The sequence below is a fragment of the Nothobranchius furzeri genome, chromosome 3 (assembly GCF_043380555.1).
Source record: "Nothobranchius furzeri strain GRZ-AD chromosome 3, NfurGRZ-RIMD1, whole genome shotgun sequence".
Classification (NCBI taxonomy): Eukaryota; Metazoa; Chordata; class Actinopteri; order Cyprinodontiformes; family Nothobranchiidae; genus Nothobranchius; species Nothobranchius furzeri.
The window spans coordinates 76,183,658-76,204,176 of record NC_091743.1 but is presented as its reverse complement, the minus strand read 5'-3'; the positions used below and the strand labels follow the sequence as shown (position 1 = coordinate 76,204,176).

General features: G+C 42.2%; 1 protein-coding gene and 1 long non-coding RNA gene across 3 annotated transcripts in view; one reads left to right on the top strand and one right to left on the bottom strand.

Annotated features, from left to right (window-relative positions):
• igsf21a (immunoglobin superfamily, member 21a) overlaps positions 1-20,519 on the bottom strand; it is a 352,933-nt gene that overhangs the window by 11,571 nt on the left and 320,843 nt on the right. For both annotated transcript variants that reach the window (XM_015958407.3, XM_070549546.1), the window contains 4 exons: positions 16,795-17,275; positions 8,957-9,042; positions 6,135-6,327; positions 1,365-1,403 (listed from right to left, as the gene is read on the bottom strand). In XM_015958407.3, the coding sequence (XP_015813893.3) occupies positions 1,365-1,403; positions 6,135-6,327; positions 8,957-9,042; positions 16,795-17,275 (799 nt within the window). The remainder of the gene's footprint in view (positions 1-1,364; positions 1,404-6,134; positions 6,328-8,956; positions 9,043-16,794; positions 17,276-20,519) is intronic.
• The window catches only part of LOC139068900 (uncharacterized), a 200,300-nt gene continuing 197,024 nt past the window's right edge, over positions 17,244-20,519 (top strand). The window contains exons 1-2 of the long non-coding RNA XR_011520150.1: positions 17,244-19,529; positions 19,626-19,685. This is a non-coding gene — a long non-coding RNA (uncharacterized lncRNA). The remainder of the gene's footprint in view (positions 19,530-19,625; positions 19,686-20,519) is intronic.

The window sequence follows — 20,519 nt, the reverse complement described above, 5'->3', positions numbered from 1 at the left end:
TTTATCCAGAGCTGAATGTTTTTTTTTCCCTTGCTAAAGCAAAACGTACACACCTCTCATGGTTTCAGTATAACTGAAAATCACCATCAAAATCAGAGATTGTAAGCTAAAAGGAAAAGGTGTGGGATGTTAAAAATGATAACAAAATGACCAGAAACAGTTGCAAAACTAAGCAGGAATAAAGGACAGTGGAAGAACAGAGGTGAGTGAATTTCTATGGAGGGAAAGAAAAGAAAGACCAACATTAAGATTGCAATGGAAAGTAAGAGAAAGAGAGGAGCTGGAGAGATGGATATGTTGTTGTATCTGTGGCTTCTCCTGCCAATCCCTCACTTTACACATGATAATCTCTGAAGCTGCAAATGAGCCACCGCTGTGCATATGAAACTCCAACAATCTCTATGCTCAGCTCAAAGTGACATGCACGGTTAGTCACGGGGGCAGGCTTGCTGCCGCTGCCATTATTGGATCTGGAGGGGTTGAAGACCGACAGAACTTTACAGCAGAGAGGAACTTATCTCTGCCTGTACCCAAAACAATTCTTGCTATCTGAATTTGGTGCCCTTGAAGCCTGTGAGGCTGAAGTGTAAACTCCCCTCAGAAGAAATGTGGAATGCTGCTGTCGCCATGGAAACTCTTTCTCCCTATCCCAGCCTGGGTGGGACTGTGACCGGTGAAGGCCGTGGAACCGTCTCTAGGAGTCACTGTGCTCTCTAACCCAATAATTTCCCTCCCCTGTCCAAAGGGGAGCACGTGGTGGTGAGTGCTGCTCTTGCGGCTGCGCACTCTGAAGTGAGGAGAGTCCCTGAACCCCCCACTCCCCACCTAGTGGACACTTATGTTGTGTATCTTCTTACGTCTGTGTGCATATTTGTCTGAGGTTTTTTTTTTGCATAGCAAAGCTATCCTCTCTGTCAGGGGTAACTCTGAAGTGCCCCCCCCCCCCCCCCCCCCCCGACTCTATCCTCCTATAAACCCTCTTGATCTATGACGGTAGCTCGACTCGTGTTGCGAATGACCACAGTCACCAATTCTTGTCATGTGTCTATGTATGTATGTCTGATCTTCGAATTGTCTGTACTGAAACAATTGCCCCTCGGGGATGATTAAAGTTTTTTCAATTTGAATTTGAACACTGTCAAAGATTAATCCTGCCTGGAAAACTCACTAACAGTTTAGAAGAGCCAAAGCATTCAGGACAGACCAAAAAATACGCCTTTTAATATAATGACCTCAGGAACCATGGGTTCTTTAATAGATTCTTGATAGCGATCAGATTTCTGCAGACTTACGACATGATTCATTTTCATTACCCGGACATGCACACGCTCAGAATGTGTCAAGTCATTGCCTGAAATACTTACTATTTAGATTCTGTGTGTTCTTCATCATGCTTGGATTTTCTAGGAAATAAGAAAAGAAACACAGTAATCAAACACTGCAGGTGCTATAGAGATGGCTAGTGCATCATTAGAGAAAATAATGCAATTAATATTCGGGAAAAAATTATATAAAAAATAAGACAGAGAAAAAAATTAATAAACTGTTGTTTGGTCTGTAATGAAGCAGAATTCCACAGTTCTGTGAGAACCCACTGAACAGAACATCCCGGATGGGAAAGACCTGAGCTTGTTAATGGACCAGGAAACACAGAACACTGCAATAGAACCACCAGAGCACTTTAAACAGCAGAGAGGGGAACTGAAGTTGTGGGCAGACAGTCAAAAAAATGTTTGGAGACTACATTTAGTAGGCTGCACCAATGTATAACCTGCACAAAGCACTCCGACGGCACATTTTCTGTGTTCTGCAAGGGATGGAGTAATTGCAAAAGAGCAGGAGGGTTTGCAGAGTTTTAGCAGCCACCCTTAAATCCTATATTGTGAGCTATTTGTGGATGTTTTACTTTGTATAAGAGCAGCTAGAAGCTTCATGTATAGGACAGAGTTAAACTACCCAGGTCTTACTGTGACCAATCATTCAGAGCAACATGTTCAGAGACACCAAGAGAAACGAATGTGTGCACTCCTAGTGCACGGCCATGTGTTTGCATGCCCTTGCGAGTCTGCTTAAGTTTACGAATACCTGGGTGGTACATGGGTGCATTTTTTATACCTGCTTGTCAAAACTTTGCTTGGGCTGACTCTTCCTCCAGAAATCCCAGATGACTAAGATAACTGACAGCTTCAGGGTTACTAAAGTTGTACAGTGTCAAGATGTAAATGCAGCTTGTTAGTTTTGTCTTTAAACCAAGTCCCCATTGCAATTTATTATCAGTGTCTCTCAACCACTTGATGTAGGGAGCAGTGCCTCTAAATATCTCTTCAATTCCTTGACAAAAGGTCACTTAATCACCATTTTGTTCCTCTAAGCATGAGTGGAGGCAATCGAGAAGGAGCAGACGGACAGATGGGCCGCACTATACACATAGTCGATGACACCCGAGTATGCCTTGGTGTGTTTAAAAAGACTTTAGTGCTCTCCCTGGCAAAATGTCTCCCTAAAGTGCCTCTTTATTCCTAAAGTGGGTTCTTGATAAACCTGCCCAGTAATTTGTGCATTTGTGACACTCTTAACACTCTGTTAAAATTAAGGTTTAGTCATGTTTCACACCCAAAGAGCCCCTAGGCTAAAGCACATTTGTATAAAAATTTGACCGGGGAAGATAAACAATTTTGTGTCTCATGCAACGTTACATTCACTTTTAAAATGTGCCCAAAGCAGTACCACCAATGGCTCTATGTGCGCTCATTTAAGCTGTTCTGACGACCTGCCGTGCGACCGTTTAGGCTTGCTTTATCCAAAGTTGATGGTGATGTTAGATAGAAATGCAATTCTTGCATGGCATTTTGCATCTGATTTGCAAGAGCAGCGGATACTGTGGTTCTGCTGAGGGATATTCACTGGAAATCAGGATATAATGAGAGAAGTGTGGTTTCCTCACTGGCTGCACTGATGGTGGCTTTTTTTTTTTACATTTTGTAGTTGAAGCTTGGAGGTAAAACTTGGACCTACTTCACAATCCACAATACCTAGAATAAAAGGGAAGGCGATATCCACGTTTTCAACACTCTATGCTTTATCGTCTTTAAATGATGATAAAGTCATTTAAAATCAGCCAAGTTCAAATTGGCTGTGATTTCTATATTGACTTTTGGAAGTCAGTTATGGGAACATTTTAACATGAAAGCAATCCATACAAGTCAAGTCAATGCTACACAGAGTCAGTTCTGTCTGTAACAGATCTTATTTGTTTGAAATTCTTTATGAAGATGCTCCAGAAAACTGAGATCCCCTTTGAGCCTCTAGAGCAAATCCAATCAGAGGAGCTGAAGTCCCCACTTTACAGGTACATCAAACACGTCCAAATTACAACTAACACATTACCTTTGTTTGAACATCAAACAACGTGTGTTTTCCACCACTGACAACAACAAAGGCCCTTTGAGTTTAATTATGAGTCTTTTAAGCCAAGGTTGGTTTTTTGGCATTGAAAGCAGAACAGAAGTAGACATGTAATAATGGCATGGTTACAAAATCCCTTAGAGGTTAGTTCCTCCCAGCAAGGGGTGCCTAAAAACAAGAGACAGTTATTCCGTAAATTAGACATACATTTCTACTAATCAAACATTTATACCATTGATAACAGAGTTCAGTTCAATCAGATTCATTTTTAAAGTAATATGGATGTAATAAAAACGTATCGCAAGGGTCTGCTGGGAACGTCTGGCAGTCTCCTGTCAGAAGGAGCTTCAATTCCCACCTCTGACAGAACTTCCAAAATGTTCCAGGGGAGGCAGGGGACATTGAGTCTGAATGGACCTTCTGTGGCTCCATTTTTGAGGCTGCCGACTGGAGCTGTGGTCGCAGGATTGTCTGTGCTGAAGAAAGAGTCCTATCAGGTCTTGTTGGCCTGTGGGACTCCAGAGGCAGCTGACAGGTACTGGCAGTCCAAGGGGAACGCAGCTCAGGTGGTCGCCGAGGCAAAAACCCAGGCATGGGAGGAGTTCCGTGAGACCATGGAGCAATACTTCCGTACGGCTTCGAGGAGATTCTGGTCCACCATCCAGCACCTCGGAGGGATATGGGGGGGGGCTACCAACACTGTTTATAGTGGAGACGGTGTGCTTGCTGACCTCTACTCAGGATGTTGTGGATCGGTGGGCAGAATACTTCAAAGATCTCCTCAATCCCACTGACACGTCTTCCAGTGAGGAAGCAGAGTCTAGGGACTTTGAGTTGGACTCTCAAATCTCTGCTGAGGTCACTGAGGTGGTTAAAAAGCTCCTCTGTGGCAAGGCTCCAGGGGTGGATGAGATCCGCCCAGAGTTCCTTAAGGCTCTGGATGTTGTGGGGCTGTGTTGGCTGACGCGGCTCTGCATTATCGCGTGGACATCGGGGGCAGTCCCCCTAGACTGGCAAACCGGGGTGGTGGTTCCCTTAGTCAAAAAGGGGGGGACACAGAGTGTGTTCCAACTACAGGGGGGTCGCACTCCTGAGCCTTCCTGGTAAGGTCTATTCAGGGGTTCTGGAGGGGAGGGTCCATCAAATTGTTGAACCTCAGATTCAGGAGGAGCAATGTGGTTGCCGTCGTCGTAAGTCGGGCTCGTTCCCAGTGAGAGTTGGAGTGCAGCCAAGGTGTTGAGGGCATCCGTTTTGGTGGCCTGAGGATCAGGTCTCTGCTTTTTGCAGATGATGTCGTCCTGTTGGCTTCAAAACATGATCTTCAGCTTTCGCTGGAGCGGTTTTGCAGCCGAGTGTGAAGCAGCTGGGATGAGAATCAGCTCCTCTAAATCGGAGACCATGGTCTTGATTTGGAAAAGGGTAGAATGCCTTCTCCGGGTCTGGGATGAGGTCCTGCCCCAAGTGGAGGAGTTTAAGTATCTCGGGGTCTTGTTCACGAGTGAGGGAAAACTGGAGCGTGAGATCGTTAGGCGGATTGGTGCTGCATCTGCAGTGATGCGGGCATTGTACCGATCTGTCGTGGTGAAGAGAGAGCTGAGTCAGAAGGCGAAGCTCTCGATTTAATGGTTGATCTATGCTCCTACCCTCACCTATGATCACGAGCTTTGGGTAGTGACAGAAAGAATGAGATTGCGGATACAAGCGGCCAAAATGAGTTTTCTCCGCAGAGTGGCTGGGCTCTCCCTTAGGGATAGGGTGAGAAGCTCGGTCATCCGAGAGGGGCTCGGAGTAGATTCGCTGCTCCTCCACATCGAGCCAGTTGAGGAGGCTCGGGCATCTGGTCAGGATGCCTCCTGGACGCCTCCCTGGTGAGGTTTTCCGGGCACGTCCAACCAGGAGGAGGCCTAAAGGTAGACCCAGGACACGTTGGAGGGACTATGTCTCTCACCTGACCAGGGAGCACTTTGGGATTTACCTCGAGGAGCTGGCCCAAGTGGCTGGGGAGAGGGAAGTCTGGGCCTCTCGACTTAGGCTACTGCCCCCACGACCCGACTCCAGATAAGCGCATGAAAATGGATGGATGAATCAAATAGAATTATTTGAGACTGGTGACAGTCTCCCTGAGGTCCCTGTGCTCTGGGGTAGCTCCTGGATCTCTGGGGCTTGGAGCTCCCTCCATCTTCTGTATGTCTTTGGGGGCAGATCTGTGGCCCCTCACACTCTCTATTGGACGCTCCTATAGAGAAACCTTACATATACAAGCGCGTGTACACACACAGGTGCTCACATGGTGCTCTCATAAATATGGACTTGGGCATTTTTAACACATGTCTTAAGGGTGTGATTGGCACTAAATGCACTGTGAGTTATTATCTTGTGATTGTTCGGTAAAACAATGTTTATTTTATATTTCTTCATCAGGTTGGCGCAGTGATAGCTTGCTCTTGTTGTATTGTTGTGGGTTCCCCTTTGCTTTTTTTTCTCTTTCTGCAGGTCTAGAAGCAGATTCTTGTTCATCAATCATTGATTATTTTTGTAGAACCCCTAGACACCCCCCCCCCCCCCCTCCCCGCCGATGCAGACGGAGAAGCATAAATTTACTCCAATACTCCTGATTTAGAGGTTCAATCACCTGAGTTAAAGCAGGAAAAAAACAAAATCATGCAGGATTTCCCACCCCTGGTCTAGAGCAACAACTAGGTTGGATTAAGGTGATGAGGTAGACATACCAAAGACTATGAGGCGAGTGTGCGTATCTGTGGAACCCAAAGGATTCTGAGCTGTGCAGCGGTACATGGAGCCATTAAGTTCTGCAGGCACTCTCTCCAGAATCAGCTCCTTCCCTTCTCGCTCGGTGCTGCCATCCAGCAGGCGGCCTCCCACCCGTGTCCAGGTGAAGAGCGGCTCAGGAAACACCTCATTCTGTCAAAAGCCATTGGCAATGGAGACATTAAAGAAGAGAAGCAAAAGAAAGATGAGTTTATGGTGGCTCAAAGAAAGCAAGTCCAAAAAAAAAAGAAAACATGAATAATACAAATTTCTATTTCCTCCTCATTCAATGGCACATTAACAAAATGCTTTAATAATCACCTTCACATTATAACCTTTGTGATTCATCTCTTTTATGGACTTCGGTTAACTGCATTTAAACTTTGGTTTCTATAAAAACTTATTTTCTAATCAAAGTTCAAGACCTACAGATAGTGTCATGGTACTTTGCAAACCTTAAGGGAGGTGACGCTAACATACTTGCCATTTTGAAATTCAAATAAACAGTTAAAACACACTCAAACAAACAACCAATGAAAGCAATGATGTTATATAGAAAACATGAAGAAAAACAGGATGAACACATAATGAAACTTATGGGGATAAAATATATTTTTAAAATCCAGAAAGGCAAAAGTCAAAGTTATCAGTCTTGGCACACGCTCTTATCTGCTTATGAAATCCTGAAACCTAAGACCGAAGATGGATATGGCACATTTTCATTCTGATCAGTCTGTAGTGATGCCTTTGCTGCTGAAGGGATGAACTGGCTATCTGCCACAGTCAAGTCTGTTTGTAATAACCAATCTTTACTCTGTTCAAATGGAGGCTTTAAACGAATCCCAAGGTCACTACGCAAACAAACACATGTAGAAACCTGCACGGTCAATAGCTCGGTGCCTTAAAGCAACAACAATACAGAATATTAAGTCTTTCCTAGAATAGTGAGGAAAAAAGGGAAAAGCTGGTTTGTTATTCCCAAGACGTAACTGAGAAGTCACAAAGCAGATTTGTGCTGTGTGCCATTGATGTGTTCTCTATCAGGATTAGTACGACTCTCTTTAACTGACTGGCTCGGGCTGCTCAGCTTTAACGTGTCATTACCGTCTAACAGACCTATCACTATCTACAAGCCAGCCGTAACATCGGCAGAGGTCTATTTTTAGTAGGATGAAACAAAAGCAGCATTTGCTAAATAATGAATAAGGTAAAAGAAAAAGCAGAAGCATCTGAATGCCTGGTTAACACAATGGTTCATCCTTATTTTGATAGATGCCTGCCATTCATATTTTCTCTCATTGTAGTTTTTCTGCAGAAGACTTTATTAAATATTACAAACCATATTCTTTACAGAGAAAAGCTAAAAAAATTTTTTTACTGATTAGCTTTGTGGCCCTTGATTACTCCAAAAGGGTTCAAAAGAAGACAACTGAACTTTGGTTTGTTGAAGATGTTTCACTTCTCATCCGAAGAGCTTTGTCAGTTCTGACTGGAATTCGAGAGGGTCAAGCTTATAAACTGTAGCTGTCCATTATTGTTTAATGAGCAGAAACTACCTATGAATACCCCCTCAGAGTCCACCGTACCCCCTGATGAGGCGTCAGCCTCCATTGTGTGGGAGTTGTTGTATAGATTAGATGCAGGATTGTGTGACCAAGACTGAGATTGGGAATTAGGTTCAGAGCTGCATTATGATAAATTATAATTGACCTACTCTTGTATAACACTTTTCAGAGTCAGAGGACTCCAAAGCACTTCATACAACAGTGTATCATTCATCCATTCACACACACATTACACTCTGGTGGGGATGAGCTACAGTGTAGCCACAGCTGCCCTGGGGCGCACTGACAGAGGTGAGGCTGCCGAGCACAGGCGCCACCGGTCTCTCCCACCACCTCCAGCAGGCAAGGTGGGTTGAGTGTCTTGCTCAAGGACACAACATCATATCTCCCGCTCAATTTCCCCCTCCCAGAATTTAGCCTGAAATTCTGGAAAATGTGTGTGTGTGTGTGTGTGTGTGTGTGTGTGTGTGTGTGTGTGTGTGTGTGTGTGTGTGTGTGCTCCGTCTTCTCCATCCCCAGTGAGTCGTGGAGGATGGCTGCTTATACTGAGCCAGGATCCTCTGGAGGTTTCTTCCTGTTAAAAGGGAGTTTTCCTCTCCACTGTCGCTGCATGCTTGCTTAGTATGAGGATTGCTGTAAAGTCACTGACACTAGTCAGTGACTCGATGCAACCTGCTGGGTTCCTGATATAGGAAACTTTTTTCTGACTGGCTTAATGAACTGACCTGTATTGGAATGTTTATTATGTGAAGTGCCTTGAGATGACCCTTTTCATGATTTGGTGCTATATAGATAAACTTGAATAGAATTGAAATTGAAACACACTTCTTGATTACCCAAAATTTACCGTGTGTGGTGACAGGTGTGACAAAGTTTTTCATAAATAGTGTAAATGTAGGTATGAGAAAATATAAACGTTAGCGCTTAAGTTTGGGCAAGTTTTAAATCAGGATGATCTTTTTCCTCATAGCGGCTTGACAGACATTTTTACATAAACACAAAAGTTGGACATATAAAGGTTTTTATGTACTCCTTAAGTCAACGTTTGCTAGTTTTTTAAAAGCAAAATAGCAAAAACTAAAAAGTTTAAAAGTTATTCCCTAAGGTGAACAAAAGCATTTGCTTTCCCCCAGTAAATATAAATAGTCTTAACTGTGCAAACATATATGCTAGTGTACAAAGAATTTGGCATTAAAACCCTGACAGATCAAACCTACCTGGAATCCTTGCACAGAGATCCGCACAGTGTCCCCCACCTTTGCCCTGGTAGGGGTCATGAAGAGTTTAGGACCTTTAGGTGCAGCTGAAGAAGAATACAAAGAAAAAACACAAATAAGACAAAGGTCACTGTGCTTATCATGGATAACAAATCCTGCTGGACACCTGTTATGTCGCAGAGGGAGAGACACAAATACAATTTCCTGTCAATTAAGGTCACGGACTGAGAGGCAAGGAACCTGCTGGTTCTTTTATCCAAAGGACTGTTCTGGATTTATTCCCCTTTGGAGAGAAAAGAAACTAAATTGGGTAGATACTCATTACTGGAGGAGAATGGGAGTGCAACGGGTAGAGTGTGGAGGCAGTGAGATAAGGGACACTCAGAGAGCTAATTCCCTCGTCTTGGTGGGGACAGCAGTCCCTAGATGGCTTTCGTTGCTACACCATCTAAAACAATAGGCCACAGTAGGAGAGGAAACAGACAGCGTCCAATATTGTGAATTTTTGAAGGGTCGGAGCCAGCTTTGTGCACGAGTGGTTGAGAAGAAACGAAGGATTTGCATTATGTCCTAAAACCATAATTTTATTCCTGCTAAAGGAAAAAGTACACGACATTCAGCCATGAGCAGGTTCAATCGCAGCTCTCATATGTGAAGTCGGCGGGTGAATAACTGAAGGTATCCAATCAGTGAAGCCTGGAAGTTCTGTGGCTAATGTGGTTTGAACTCATAAATCACACAAGACCTTGTTTTGACAAACAATAATTAATATACAGACGACGTACAAACGACCCAGGTTTTTGGGCTATTAATCTGGTAATAAAATGTCCACTGTGTATAACAAATCAGGCTCTTATTGGGCAGTTATTGACTACATGCCATCTAATATTAGATGAGAATATCAACATACAGTATATTTTCAAAATGTCCTGACAGGTAAAAATAGGAAAAACAAAATAAGAAAAATGGTATACAATCAAAGTCTTACACTCAATACATACAATAGATAAACATAAAATATAAGTTTGTATGACATTAACAAAAATGTACAAATAATAAAAAAATAAAAATAAAAATAACGAATTAAAATTCTGTATAAAATGGAAACTCTTTAAAAGTTTGGCAGCCCAACCAAATCCATTATGCGGACACTGACACAGCTAAACGCTTCGTCCTAATGTCAGATGGATGGGCTTTTACAGGCTGAGACTGGCAGAGCAGTGGGAAGCTCCTGCTTCTCAACTCCTACACGTTCACCGAGAGGTATTTTTAAATATTGGTGCCATGCAGTCAGAGCTTGCAAGGCATATGGCTGGGAAGATGATGACCAATTTCTGGGACGAGCTCCAGCAGGGACAGTTGGTGTTCTATGTCACCACCTTTGATTATGACAGCGTGAGTATGGTGGGCACAACGCTGCCTGTTCTGGGTGAGGTTGCCACAGGGGAACTGAGCAACAGTTCCACGAGACCATCTCCTCAGGCATGAATTCTTCACCTTCAAAAAGAGAACAGTTTTCACTCCCAAAAGGAAAAAACACAACGCCAAATAATTGATGCAGCCTGTTCGAGGTGCATTTCAATGCCAAGTTAAAACACCTACAGGTCTGCCCATCTGTATAACCGATTTAAGGTAACCTTTCACATTAGCCGGGCGACTGCTCCTGTTAAAGAGGCAGTAAAACAAATTTAAAAAGCCGTGACAAACTGCTACATTATTCACTGTAGTCAAACCTAGGTCCTGTCAATCAGGGAGATGGGTAACATTTATGAACATAAAGATGTTCTGTAGGTGAGTATATAACATGTAAAAACAATAATACATTGTACTGATGAAAATGTCCAGTTTTTCATCCAGGAGCAGGGATCAAATTATGGGGGAGCTGGATATCCTACACATCAAGGGAAATCCGGGAACATTTTTCCACCTATATTACATCATTCATGGACTCTCAGCATACCGGGGGTTCTTTTGAGCGGAGAGCACACAGGGCGGCAGAGCACTGATGTTGGTGCGCTCCAGGCAGCTGCGTTCTGCGCACAGTACATTCTCAAAGATGTGCAACCCAAAAACTATAATTAACACACAATCGTTCATGTCCTCTGGTCCTCAGTCTTTTAATCGTGGTCAAATCAAGGCCAAACAGAACACCCCCCGTCACTGGGCTCCCCACAAGCCTCTGTGTAATTCCTACCCTGTCAAGGAGTATTAGTTATACAGTGTTTGTAAAAACACCGGAGACATTACTGACATGTTCTATTATTGTCAGATGAAAAACAAATTGGTCGGACATGCCGTCTCATCTGCTTCTTTTCTAAACTCACACAAATCTGTCAGTAACAAAACCGATTGAACGCCACATTTTGTGGATTCTCTGAAAGTTTCCATGGAGTCTGTGACAAACATTATTTTTCATCGATCCCATCGACTAATTTCACAGCTGAAACAACACATTCTTAATAATCTGAAGCTTTAACAATGCTGTAGTAAAACACAAGGAATCATTTCATTTTTAATATAACATTGTTGCAGCACTGAAGCAGCAGAAAAATTAGATTTTGCAATAAATATGCAAAACATTTACACATGAATCGTTTCAGAGCCATTTTATTGGCAGAATCTGATGTAAATTTTAGCTACAAGCTAGGGGCTCTGATAGAACACCGGGACCAATGGGTCTCAACGTGGTTTGTGGGTCGTTGTCATATATGCAACAGTGATATTGAAAGGCAGGATAAAAATGTTCACCTTTTTCTGTACTTGATTTTGTAGCACCTGAATTTCATGGTGTGCCATATTTAGGACATTTGGACCCCAGTGCCCACCACCAGCTTCAGTAACATTTGTATGAGGAGCACAGAGCGTTTCATGAATATGCATGAGACTGACACAACAGTGGTCAATTGTCAGGCTGTTGCTCGCTCTCTGAAGGCAATATTAAATCTCTGAAAGAGTTGTTACTTATGAGCAGTGAAAAGATCTCCCATTCATTTCCCAGCTACGCACACACACACACACACACACACACACACACACACACACACACACACACACACACACACACACACACACACACACACACACACACACACACACACACACACACACACACACACACACACACACACACACACACACTAAAAACCAAGAGGGTGTGTATGAGTGCAATTACCCAGTTACAGCAGCCTAATATAAATGAATAGAACATGTTAGTAATGAGAATCCATAGCCGGGCCGTTTCAGTGATAATTAGAATTAGAAAATGTAGAAATAAAACCAAAATGATGACACATTTTGTCTGCAATTTAAATCAACAGAACCTTGAATGCAATTTTAAACTATGTTATCCCCACAAAACAAAGGAATATGATTCATTTTTCAAGGTGGTTCAAGCCCAGGGCAGCTTGATGAATGCTTTGAATGTCAAATCATCTAATTAGAATAAACAAATCCACATTTTTCGTTATTTTGTTTGGTAGTTTGGATAAAATAAAACAAATGCCAACACTCTTGTCTTAAAAAAAAGAGTGGTGACATGCTCATTACTGCAGCATGACCAGAAGCTTGACAAAGTATGAACACCTTTGACATTTAGCAGGAGATTAATTTTGTTGATGCCCGTGTCTTTGGTTTAAGCAGCACGATGAGAAAAGCAGTTTGAATCCTTATGCCTCATTTATACTTCCCTGTCTGCGTCAGAACAGACGCACGCAACACCATTATCCGTCCTTTCAAGGGCTCTCCAGCTGGCTTGCAAGAATGGACGAAGTCGAGCACTCTTTTCTAAACATCCATCCGACAAGACGGAGAACACAAGCTTGTGATTGGTCAGGATGCCAGTGCTGCCTTTGTGTCCTCAAAAACATAAAGAGAGCTGAAGATATCTAGCGGCAGACACAGAGCAGTCTTATTTCCTAATATTTGGACATCTCTCCTCTGATTGGCTAACATCAATGTGACTACCACTGACTCTGTTTGATCTGTAAAGTTGATGTTTTATCTTCACAAATAACACAAACCTGAAGGAGTTCTGCCATGTGGTGGAGTTGCAAATGCTAACAGTTAGCTTCTGCTAGCTGACACATTCCTGGACGCCAAACCAACAACAGCTTTCCCCATTATTAGTCGAGATGGGTGAGTCCATGAAAGCTAAGTGACAGTGTGAAGTAGATCTGTCAGGTTTTTCCAAAACCATATTTTTAACACCTCTGTCAAATTTTCTATATTTTAGTTATAAAATACAAAAATAACTAAATTAGAAGGAAGAGAAAGACTGGTTAAATGCTGGAGATGCTCATTGTCTGTAAAACTTCCCAGTCTTGGACAATGTATTTTTATCTTGCCCAGGAAAACCAGCAAGAAAGTCAGTCAAAATGACTCCCTCAGACAAAAACAAGTAGAAATGATCATATTACATTTATCTTTTGCACAATAAACATGAAACGTGTTTAAATTCAAATTCACACTGATTTGTAAATTTGAATTTAAACATGTAACATTTGTAAATACTGACCAGTAGGTGTTTTTCCACTTTTGGAACTTCATGGCAAATTTACCAGAAATTTCCATCCTGTGCATGTCTCCACTTCACCGGGCCAGAAGAACGGCCTTTTTCCAAAACTTTCAGAGTTGAACAGGCGTAGGTACTCAGAAAGACTCTGCACAGTAGCTGAGCGAAACCTTTGGTCAACTCACATTGATTGTTTGCAACTTGGTGAAAAATGACATCAGCAGTCATCCAAAAAAACGGCATGGTTTTGGTTACTTACACTAATTTACCTAGGAGCAATTGAAACAAATCCCTTCATTTTGGATAAAAATAATACAGAAGTCTGGTCCATTGCACCAATCCAGGAAAGCATTAGTCACAGGAAATCACTGCTCGGCCAGAATTGGACGCTGGTTTTTACTTCTTTTTGTTAAACGCTAAAACAGAAAAATGACATCAGCAGTCATCCAAAAAACGGCATTAGTAAAACTAAAAGAGTTGCTTGTGAAACAGAACAGAAGCACAAGCAAATAAGCAGCGATTGTGCTGCTTTAAAAATCGCAGTTACTAAACTCCCAAAACCCAAAAACACGGTGAAATTCAAGTTAAAGTCAAAGCTTGGTCATCACACAGGGGTGAAATTATATATCTGCATTTGACCCATCCCTGTGGGGAGTGGTGAGCTTCAACTGTGGCTGCGCTCAGGAATTATTTGGTGATTTAACCCCCCAATCCAACCCCTTAAAGCTGAGTATCAAGCAGGGAGGCGTTGCATCCCACTTTTAAATTCTTTGGTATGACGCAACCAGGATTTGAATCCCCATCTCCCAGTGCCAGGACGGACACATCACGTGGCTGCTCTCCCAGTCCTCCGAATGGATTAAATTATGTTGTATTTGGACAGTATAAAACTTTTAGTGTTACTGTGGATGCTTTTTCGCTATCAGCGACATGACTCTCCACCAAAGCAGTCTTGATATATTGACGTCTGTGCAAAGTCCTGAAAGAGCTGAATTTGTATGGAGACACAACAGCTGACAGGACCGGGCCATCGTATCCCGGTCCAGTGATGGTCCAGTTTCTTTCACCTGAGACGCCTTGCGAAAATCAAGCCTACGCTGTCGAGAGCCCACCTGGAGCGGGTACTGCATGCATTTGTAATTTCTAGGCTTGACTACTGCAACTCTCTCTATGCAGGGTTGTGTCAGTCATCACTGCGCTGCCTACAGGTTGTGCAGAACAGCGCAGCCAGGTTCCTGACTGGGACCAGGAAACGGGACCACATCAGTCCGGTTCTGACCTCCCTGCACTGGCTTCCGGTTTGCTATCGCTCACAATTCAAAATCCTCGTCTTTGTTTATCATTTCTTCCAGGGTGGTGCTCCCCCCTATCTGGCCACACTCCTGAACAGACACTCCCCATCACGCTCTCTGCGCTCCTCTGACCAAGGCCTGCTCGCTGTCCCTCGTTCTAGGTGTCGTACCCGTGGGGACCGGGCTTTCTCAGTCCTAGCACCGTCACTCTGGAACCAGTTGCCACCCTCAGTTAGGCTGTCCCCATCTCTGCCAGTCTTTAAGAGTCACCTAAAAACACACCTCCTCCGCTTGGCGTTTCCAGAACATGTTTGATTTTGGCCCTCTTTTATGTTGAATTTATTTCACAGTTTTCATTGGTTCACTCAATCCATTGTTTTACACATTTGTCCCGTACCAGAATGTTTCATCTATTTTGTAATTTGTATTTTGTAATTTGAATTGTTTTTATTGTTGATTTATTCAATATATTTACCTACAACTGAACCATGTTCAGCGCTTTGGGCTTCCTGACAGGGTTGCGGAAGGCGCTTTATAAATAAAGCTTTGATTGATTGATTGATTGATGATTGATTGATTGATTGATCGTATCTTCTGGTCAATTTCCCCTCCCAGAATTTGCCCTGAATCTCATACAATGTAAACCTGCCTGATGTTTTACTATCTGAATCAACAAACAAAACACGTGAAGCCATTCCTGTGATCTCTAGATGATCTGAATTAGCACATTCACACTAAAAGTTTTCAGATTTGACTTGTTTAAAAAAGAAAATCGGTACAACTATCAGCCATTAGTTTGATTTGGGAGTTTCTCCCCGTTTCTGCACAGTGACATTGCTCTGACTGCAGTCTACTGCAGGTGAGATACTCACTGATAACTACTTCACAGAGCCACACTTAAAGTGTTCTCACACAGCCCTTTCAAGCTCTTCAAGTCTTTCCACAAGATGATAGTGACAGCTTTTGTAGAGTCATGCAGAGTGACCGTAGTGCCTCATCAGCATAGAAAAAAGGCGACTGTTAATTAGATGGGAGCTGGTAACACAAGATAAAATACTGACAGTAAGACAACATGGAGACGCTGCCGTCTCCGCATTCAGACTTTTCCTCTCTCTTCAGCCATCCTTCACATCTTGTGGAAGATATTGTCTTTGTTTATCATGTTAGGATTGCATGGATCGTCTCCAGGAGGACTATGCCAATGCATTTCCTTTGAAGTCTTAATTGGATATGCTGGAAGCCATTTTTGTTTTTAGATGAAAAAAAAGGCTGGGTATGTATGCATCACTCTTGGATCACACCACAAACTGTTTATCAAACAGACACACACACACACACACACACACACACACACACACACACACACACACACACACACACACACACACACACACACACACACACACACACACACACACACACACACACACACACACACACACCATTAAAACTTAACCTGAGGTTCATTTATGACTCCCGTTCTTTTGGAACTAGTTTATGAATCTTATATTCTGTGGCTGGGTTAATTTGCAGGTGAGACAACAGTGTTTTTGTCTTCTTTGAATAAAAACAATAGCATTCTGAGGCTCATTGAAGGTGTGGGGGACTTCAGCAAGGTGTTCAATGAAGGGCAGCATCTCTGAAATAGTCTGTCCGTTTATATAACATTGGCCAGTGTGTCTAAATTCTCATTTGACTTCCCTAATTCAGGTTGACTTTTTCAATAACGGTCCTAGGTTAACTCAGTCTAGTAACAGGCAGCTCGATGAATTGGCCTGTCAGTCACTTGAAGTTGTGCATTTGCTGCTAAACTCCCAATCTGCTCAGCTGTGACACAATTAGACAGCATCAAATGAGAATCAGAGTTCTGCATACATTTGCAAGGGAGACATAAGAAAGCTGAGTTGGCTTCCAGGCGAGATAGCAGAAGATTAAAAGCAGATAAACACGTCCTTGAAGTCAAGTTTCAGGAGTTTAAGAGCGGAATAGAGACAAAATAGGCAAAACATGGTGAGGAAAAATTAAAACATGCTCACCTAGAGTGACCTCTGTCTGCATGGGCATGGACAGTGCTGGGTGTTTAACTTCACAGCTGAATAGAGCATCATTATCCAGCTGAGGGTTGAGGGTCCAGGTGAGCCTAGCCTGCACAACCACAGAACCGTCGCTCTGGGGGATGTGAGTGTGGCTAAAGTAGTACAGAGGGTCTGTGGTGTGCACCCAGCGGGGGAACTCCCGGCTCACTACCGTCTCTGGGATGACCTCGGTGGCAGGGCTCGGCTCATAGGCCTGCTGGCCCTGAGTGTGGAAACGCTGAGGGCTTTCTGTGTACAGGCGGGCTGATCGGCCTTCGGGATCAAGGAGGGAGAGCGACCGATGCAGTTTGGTGTCATCAAGGTCTCTGCTGATGAGTGGCCTGGCTCCTCTCACGCCTGCTGAGCCTCCTACCTTCTCCATGGCAGAGGGTTCGATGTAGGAGATGACCTCTATCAACTCGCCATCACGCTTAAAGTACACCTGATGAGAATAAAAAAACAAAAAATGTTAAAAAAATATTGATCTTTTGTCGGATCTTCCCAAAAAAGATGTGAAGCAACTGCAGCTTATTCAGAATGCTGCTGCTAGTCTTAACAAGAACCAAGAGAACCGAGCACATCACTCTTGTTCTTAAATATGTACACGGTTACCAGTAAACTACAGAATCAGTTTCAAAGTGCTTCTACTAGTGTATAAATAACACAATGGCATGGGGCCAGAACACATGTCAGATCTCCTTCCTGTATCTATGCCCAGCAGGGCTCTGAGATCCTTAGGAAACAGTGAGCTGGTAGAACCCCAGTCAGAACCAAACATGTTTTAGCTGCTTTTAGCTACTATGCTGCTCACAGATAAAATCACCTTCCTCATGACCTAAAATGTGCCCCAACTCTGGCAACTTTTAAATCAAAATTGAAAACCCTCATGCATTCATAAGCCTTTAATGAATGTTTCTTATGCTGCACCTTCTGCGCTGTAACTGCTCACCCTTTAACTTTGCCTTTTAACTGATTCTTAAATCTGAATTTAATTTGTGTATTTAATTTTATCTACATTTATTTGTGTATTTTATTTCTGCTGCCATGCTGATTTTGCTGTTCTTGCTCCAGGAAAGCAAACTGAATTTCCTCTGTATATTAAATGTGCTATACAAATAAAGATGCCTTGCTTCCTTAACTTTATATAGAGAAAAAGGGCAAAACTTTAAAATTTCTCACATTTTTCTCCCTTTTCTTTATTTCTTCCCAATGCAGTACAATAATTGTACTTTAACCATTTTTATTTATTTAAATAAAAAAGAAGTAAAAATCCTATTTACATTCAGAAGTTATTGTTACAGAGGTGATTGAGCTCAGTGCATCCTGCTGATGCTTCTACAATTTGACAGTAGCCTTTCTTTGCCTAATTGAATCCACTGGACATAATTAAGAGAGCACACACCTGTTTATAAAAAGCTCTAACGGGTAATAATGCACGTCCATGCAAACAAAGCTGTCTAGTCTGTTGTTCACAGAAATATGTCAAAGCGCAGAGCTGAAGAGTGACAGGAATTTTTGTGACCTTTTATGCTACAGAATATTTTACTAAACTGACTAACTCAGAAAAAAATAACTCTAGGGGTGGAGTGATTTGGTCAAAATGAAAATGAACAAAAACAGTGGTAAAGAAAAACCACCGACTGAGCAGCACTGCACTAACAGCCCTTTAAGTCTGAGTAATGGGAAGAAAGAGGATGTTTGGGAGAGTGGATGAATCAGATTATGAGAAGCAAAATCCTTTTGTCAGATAAAAGATGGAACAATATTTAACTACAGTTGTTAGCAGCGTGGGTGAAGTAAACTCTTTCATCAGTACAACTCCCACTTCAATCAAGGGGATGATATGCGTTGGTCATTTAGGAGAGAGTTTTTTTTTTCCTTAGGCAAGAGCTGGGGAAGTAGACAGAGGGAAACAAAATAAACAAAATTTCTAAAACTAATTTAGATGTGCAAAGGTAATTTGGGCTTCAATGAGATACCAACCTGGCTTTAACACACTTGGAGAACACCAGCGGCTTTGATCAGACGCATGAACATTGTGAAGTGACCCAGTGAGAGTTTAGAATTGAACCTAAAAGAGCATCTCTGCTAAATGTTCAGATGGCATAGCATTCTCACTTAGCTTGGCTGAGCTTCAGAATATCTGCCAAGATAGAAAACCCACAGACTTTCAACAAAAAGCACACTGGGATGATGCTCCCGAGATGACTGGAGGTTGAAAATGATGCCATTTATCATAAACAGTCTTTAACCAAATTACTTTCAATTACAATGTGGACTATTTAAAATATAACACAACTCTCCATTAAGACACATACAAATATTAACTAATGTTTAACCAAGTGTAACCCATAGAATTTCATCATTAATATGTTAATCAGTCGCATTTAGGTTGTTTAAACCTGAAATAATATATAAGTAAAGTAATTCTGGAAATAATAAACTTCAAAAAGTAGATTTTATAGGATAAGACAAACAAGTCCCACCTCCTTTTTTACCGGGCTTGGGCGCGCGCTGTAAAACAGGAGACGGAGATGTCGATGCTGGAAGCCATTACCGACCTTCACTGTGAGATAATCACTAAAAGCGACTTTAAACTAGACAAATTGAGCGGGAAACTACTTCTAAGGTTGTGTGAACATTGGAGAGGCAGACTTGTCTTCTTCGTGAACAGTTTGAGCTTTGGAGCCGTCATGGTGAGTAGAGAGAAGAGCTAATGGTTGAGCTAGCTTGGAAGCTAATGGTTAACATGAAACTCATGAAGTTTTATTGACTAAATTTAATTGTTGTAGATTCGCATGGGTACACATAAAGCGGACCGAATCCTTTTCAGAGCAGAGCATTACGTGTTGGTGAGTTGAACCGGGGTTGGGTTAAAATTGAAGCTAAGGGATGAAATGCTAATATGTAGCTACAGAGATGACCAGTTTTGACTGTGGTAGGATGCACAAGGTTTCAAATGGAGCAAAATTGCTCTGCGCCACCAGCTTAGGTGCAAATCGACCTTGACACTACTTTGATTATAAATGCACTACAAACGGATTAAAGCTAAGTTTAATATTAAGAAGGATACATGTATTTTATTTTTGTGTTGCAAATGAAGCTTGATTCTAAAGAAACACATGCTTCTGATAAATTTAATGGTGTTGATGTTTACTGTGAAAATACAATCTATGAGTATTTATACATTTTGGGGTATTAAACTGTTCTGCTAAGAAAAACAAATATATTGCAATGAAAAGTTAATACAAATTGGAGAATTTTGGTGATTTATAAATATTTATTTGGACAAGGTAATTGTTTTACACTGGAAAAGAAATTGTATCTAAAGAAATACTATTGAAATATATTTTGTACTTTTTTATGTAATGGTGTGTTGCTCCATTAGTATGCAGTGCAAAAGAAGGGCACAATTTCAGTTAGTTGTGCTATAAAAAATATCATATTCAGAATCAACTTTATTGTCAATGCCCCAGCATCCTGAAGTATAGAAATTAGTCTCTGCAGTACAGCCTGTCCAAGGTTACACACGTAAACTTGTAGAACAAAAACAGATACAGGCAGACCACAAGAGCATCCATAAAGGCGCTCTAGAATTGTCACGTTATGGAGGATGGTTCGGAGCCTCTTGGACGGGCTGGACCGGAGCCTCTTGGAAGGGCTGGACAGGAGGCGATGCGTCCTCC